The sequence below is a fragment of the Chenopodium quinoa genome, unplaced genomic scaffold (genome assembly GCF_001683475.1).
Source record: "Chenopodium quinoa cultivar QQ74 unplaced genomic scaffold, ASM168347v1, whole genome shotgun sequence".
NCBI lineage: Eukaryota > Viridiplantae > Streptophyta > Magnoliopsida > Caryophyllales > Amaranthaceae > Chenopodium > Chenopodium quinoa.
Window position 1 is genome coordinate 548,007 of NW_018744593.1, and position 5,444 is coordinate 553,450.

The window sequence follows — 5,444 nt, forward strand, 5'->3', positions numbered from 1 at the left end:
AATTTCAACAAAACAAAAAAATATACTTCATGATTACTTTATAATACATAATGATCATTTATATCCCATTAATGTTCATGTTTATAATAAATTATTTTCTTGGAACAGGTGAACCAAATCAGAAAGCTCAAAGTACAATACACTGCTGAACTAATGCTGAATGAAGGAAACAGGCAGTCACAGAACAATAGAAGAGCAGCAAGAAGATTTGCACAAGCTTAATACAATATGTTCGTATATAGACATATATATGATCATACTTGCTTTCAGTATTTATATGGACATAAGTTTTTGTTGTTGTTCAAGTAAAGACAAAATTTATTATCTTTTTAATATTTACAAATAGTAAAGTGTTACATTATAATTGTCAGTTTTAAATCATCTAATATAATTATTCCAATTTAATAATGGATCTTACTATTTAAAATAGTATATGATCACTTCTAAAAGCAAAAATAATCATTTATAGAACATTTAAGAATAGTTTGAAAAAAAAAGATTCAAATTACTTAATAAATCAAAATAAAAAAAACTTAAAGCACTTGAATCTCTATAAAGTTGAGACAACTAAAAATGTTGATAGTTAAACACCAAAACATAATTGCATATTGATTTACTCTCTTATTTACCATTTGTAGCCAATCTCTTAGCCACACTAGTATCAAAAAACGCTAATAACCTATCATATTTGGTTGAAATCTGTGGAGAACCTCCTTGAGTACTTCTTGAAACAGTAGGAGATCCTTGAACATTCATTGAAACACTAGGAGAAAGTAGAACATTCCTTGAAACACTAGGAGAAACTTGCACATTCCTTGAATTTCCTTGAGTACTTCTTGGAACATTAGGAACATCATGCACATTTCTTGAAATACTAGAATCAACTTGAACATTCCGAAAACAGCCTTGAGTACTTCTTGGAACATTAGAAGGAGCTTGAACTTTCTTCGGAACACTAGAACGAACTTGAACATTTCTTGGAGCTTTTGGAGGATTTTGAACAATGCTAGAAACTTTAGAAGGAGCTTGAGCATTGATTTGAGCATGCACAACTGTGGGAAATTGTACATTTCTTGGTTTCTTTGGTGGCAATTGAGAACTTGTTGGAAAATTATCAACATCATGAGCAATTGCAGCTGTTTTACCCTAATGATCAAAATTAAAATAATTAATGATCAAATTCAAAATTCATAATGACCTTATACAAAATTAAAAGGTAGATGATTAATATTTCACCTTAACAATAGAAGATATGTCTGGATCAACAGTAACGTTTGATTGCATAGAGCTATATCCATATTCCTATAATAAAATGAAAATTATAAAAACATTATAATCACAACTTAAACTACTAAAATGAACAACTACAATTACATACATAATCATTTACATAATACCTGTTCAAAGTCATTTGAAACACTATCATCTGAAGGGATATCTTCTACAATGGCAGTCTTTTTATTACAAACCTTGAAAAAAAATTAAAAGTAAAAATGTTTAATATTCTAAAGAATTTAATAAAAACAGATAAAAAAAAAGAAAATAAGTTTTTACCTGAGCACTTGGATCTTCAATCACAATTAACTCATTAGGATCAGCCAAAGAATTAGCATAAGATATAGGACACCCCTTCTCGTCCAATTCCTAAGGCAAAACAAAAATGTTCAATTCTTGAACATAAATGATCAATAACAAAAACATAAATGTGCATTATTACCTGAACTACTGCTTGACCTTTAGATCTTTTATAAGGAGTGTATACTGACTTTTTCTTCAACCACTGACCCCTGGCTTTGTTATAAGCCTTCTTTAAATTACTCTTAGGCCTATAATTCCTCTCTCTAATAGGTCTTGATTTTGCCGGATTCTTAACTTCATGATCAACAATTTCAATACCTTCAACCGGTTCATTAAAATCAATAGTACCAGTAACACTCTCAATCTTTTCTTTTAAAATATTGAAATAACATTCAACCTCTGCTCTAGCATTCAAAGAGTGTTGACAACTTGTTACCAACTTAACAAATTTCCTTAGTGTTTGTGTCCTCCAAACACTTGTAGATACTACATTGGTTTTCATTGTAGGTTCATCAAGGCCATGAATACACATAGCAGCCTTAGTCCACCTGTTACATATATAGTCATCTGGAATCTTATGAACACAATTCATATGATAAATTCGAAGAGCATGACAACAAAGCAAACCCATTTCACTAAACAACATGCATGTACAACATATTGCATGTGTTTCTTTATTAAAAACAACCTCGTGCTTTTCCCAGGTCTCCACAAATGATAATAATATTCAGGAAAATTCACACCAGCATCCTTATGATCACAAGCAGTACCCTTAATGAACTCTTCCTCAAAAAGCACATAAGCTTGAATAGTATACAATGATCTAGCATGAACAAGAATCCCAATGTATGCAAAAGCCAAATGACGATTACCTCTGATTGTATTATAATCTCTCCCTTTTTCTTTGCTTCTCCACTCTTGAACCACATCGAGAAACACTTGATAGAAATCACATAGACCTTGTGTCTTGTTAAGCCTTTGAGAAACTGATTTGTTAGTTGTCTCACTACGTTGAGATGAAAGCACACCTCCTGACCAAAATTTCTTTGAAAAAGCTGGACACCACATCTCTTTGATTTTATACAAATCATTCAACCAATCAACATTTGCACAGTCATATTTCAACAACATTCTGTAAATGAAACATGATCATTAAGCATTACAGTTATGATCATTATAAACAAACATTTATAAAAAACTAAATGTTCATTTCTGTAAAAATTATTTAAGAAGCTAAACAAGTATAAAGCAGAAGTACCTTTTCCAATAATGCTCAAATTCTGGTGGAGTTTCACAATACTTCAGTAAATAACCAAATAAATCAGTGAAACCATCCAAAGCTCTCAACGCCCCAATGTGTTTCTTAGAATTTTGTTCAATATGCCACACACATAATCTATGATGAACACCTTTGGGGAAAATATTTCTTATCCCAGCTGCAATTGCTTGAGCTTGATCAGTCATAATAGTAATAGGACTTCTCCTTCCCATAGAAGTTAGAAAAGTATCAAATAACCACTCAAATGATTCTGTTCTTTCATTAAGTATAAATCCCATGCCAAACATCACATTATTTGCATTATGATTCATACCCACAAATGGAGCACAAATCATACCATATTTGTTAGTCCTATAAGTAGTATAAAAAACTAACAAATCACCAAAGTAATGATAATCTCTCATCATCCTTCCATCTCTCCAAAAGAAATTAACCAATGCACCATTTTCATCTTGTTCAAAATCATAATAGAAATCTGCTTCATCAATTTGTCTCTTAGCAAAAAAATTTGATTAGTTGATTGCTGTCACCTCCCCCAAGTTTAGCTGTCTTTTCAACAGAAATAGCATTATAAGCATCAGGAGCTGTAAAACAAAGGTTAGGAGACCCTCCAACCTCCTTCTTCAAAGCTCTCAAAGAATCAGAAACTTTAACTCCACTCAATCTAAGTGTAGAAATGAAATTAATATGTTCCTTAGAAATATCCCTTTGAGACCTTATTAAATGTCTCTTGTCAACAGGAATCATTTCATGATTATGAACCATCTCATGTCTTGTACATGTATATACACCTGAACGGTCAATACTAAACTGCACAAAAGCTAAGCAACCAGTCCTTATGTTAAGTCTCTCATACAGCCTATTATTCCTGCACTTATCATCTTTAAAACCCTCATTTGTACAAACAAATCTTTTCATAGAGAATGAATCATTTCTTCGCCTCTTACTTTTTCCAATTCTAATTCCAAAGCCCTTTCTAAATGCATATTCATTAAACATTTCATAAGCCACATCTTCAGAAGGAAATTGTTTCCCATAAAATTCAGAACTAGCTGCTTCCTCAAATAAAATAGCATTCTTTTTTTCCACTGCAATATTAAAATGTAACAAATGAACACAAATAATAGCAATAATGTACAATAACCACATGTAAACTGTTAATGATCATTTATCATTACATAAATGAACATATATCAAAATTATAATAAAACATATAAATGAACATTTATGATTACATAGATAAATGTAAATTACAGTAATTACACCTATGTTAACGTAAATGTACATATAATATAACATACATGATCATTAATTGAATGTCAAATTTTATAAAACTATAGACAATCATTAAAATGCAGAAAACTGGAAAAAACATCAATCGAATAACAACATTACAAAGAAAAACAATAAAATCACAACAATACATCACAAACTATAAATTAATATAATCTTAAATAAAAATGAAATCAAATATTATAATCGACCATAATTTTGATTTTAATTCATACAATAAGCAATAACAATTAGCTAAACAATAAAATCAAAAATTATAATTGAGCATTATATAAACTATAGTTCATACAATTAGCAAAACTATGAAATCAAAAATCAAAATCGAACTATTACACGCGAAAAACAGAGCATAATCAAAATCGAATGATTGAGGAAAAAATTACTCACATTGTTTCGAAAACGAGTCGACTAAACCAACTCCAGCAGAAAAAATAGAATCACAATCACGATCAAAAGCAATTAAGCTAGAATCACTGTCACGATCAAACGCAATTGAGCTAGAAATTTCCATGGAAGAAGAGAGAGAAAAATTGGGGGAAAAATAAAAAATGCAGGAGAGAGAAAATGAAATAAGTAAAATATGAGATTAATATAAAGGAAATTAGGTTAAGAAAATCATTATATAGTTGCTTGAATAGAAAGTTAACAAAAATGAAAAAAGATGAAGAAAAAAAATGGCAGAATGGTTCAATATAAAACGACGTAGTAGCATGGGGGTGTAGGAGAAGCTGGCTACCCTAGAGTCTAGGCAAAAATTTGCGCACTTTTGGTCCTGTTTATTTATTAAACCATTTAGATACATTCGTATGCAAATCCTGGGTGTACTTACTTTAATGTGCACCCGCCACTCGAATGGTATATAAAAGGTGTATACTCCCTCCGTGTTTTAACAAGTGTTACACTTATTAAATTTGGTCGTGTTTTAACAACTGTTACACTTTTTTTTTGACAAAAAACTACATTTTAATATTATATCTCTCTCTTCTCATGGTCTCCACCTAAACCCACTGCTACTTTTTTTTTATTATTTCTTTCCTCCCACATTCATTACTTTTCAATAAACTATTAACCCCACTATCTTTCTTTTATAATTTTTTAATACTCCAACTACCCCACTTACCTCTTATTTTATTTAAAGTCAATTTAATTGCCTAAAACTATGTGCTGGTCAAAGTGTAACACTTATTAAAACACGGAGGGGTATAAAAGATTATGGTTATGTTAATCTTAATTTCACTTCGGCAATTGTTCTGGATATAAAACAATTTTCAGCGAAAAAGAGAATTCAATGAAA

At 30.4% G+C, this 5,444-nt stretch overlaps 1 protein-coding gene across 3 annotated transcripts; it reads right to left on the minus strand.

Moving 5' to 3' along the window:
• Positions 1 to 580: 580 nt before the first annotated feature.
• LOC110699808 lies at positions 581 to 2,095 on the minus strand. Of its 3 annotated transcripts, XM_021877324.1 has the most exons (4): positions 1,555 to 2,095; positions 1,398 to 1,469; positions 1,237 to 1,302; positions 581 to 1,146 (listed from the first exon to the last, which is right to left on the minus strand). In XM_021877324.1, exons 3-4 carry the CDS (start codon positions 1,282 to 1,284, stop codon positions 622 to 624), a joined length of 573 nt encoding a protein of 190 aa, XP_021733016.1. In that variant the 5' UTR covers positions 1,285 to 1,302; positions 1,398 to 1,469; positions 1,555 to 2,095; the 3' UTR covers positions 581 to 621. The 3 variants fall into 3 exon arrangements, with proteins under 3 accessions (XP_021733016.1, XP_021733014.1, XP_021733015.1); XM_021877322.1 differs by lacking the exon at positions 1,398 to 1,469; XM_021877323.1 differs by having other exon boundaries at positions 1,398 to 2,095.
• Positions 2,096 to 5,444: the final 3,349 nt, after the last annotated feature.

What these genes read in the sequence shown, in the direction of transcription:
- LOC110699808 (XM_021877322.1), bottom strand. Translation starts at nt 1,284, where the DNA reads ATGCAATCAAACGTTACTGTTGATCCAGACATATCTTCTATTGTTAAG. An exon ending in ACATATCTTCTATTGTTAAG is followed by an intron (nt 1,147 to 1,236) that starts GTGAAATATTAA and finishes TTTGATCATTAG; the next exon opens with GGTAAAACAGCTGCAATTGC.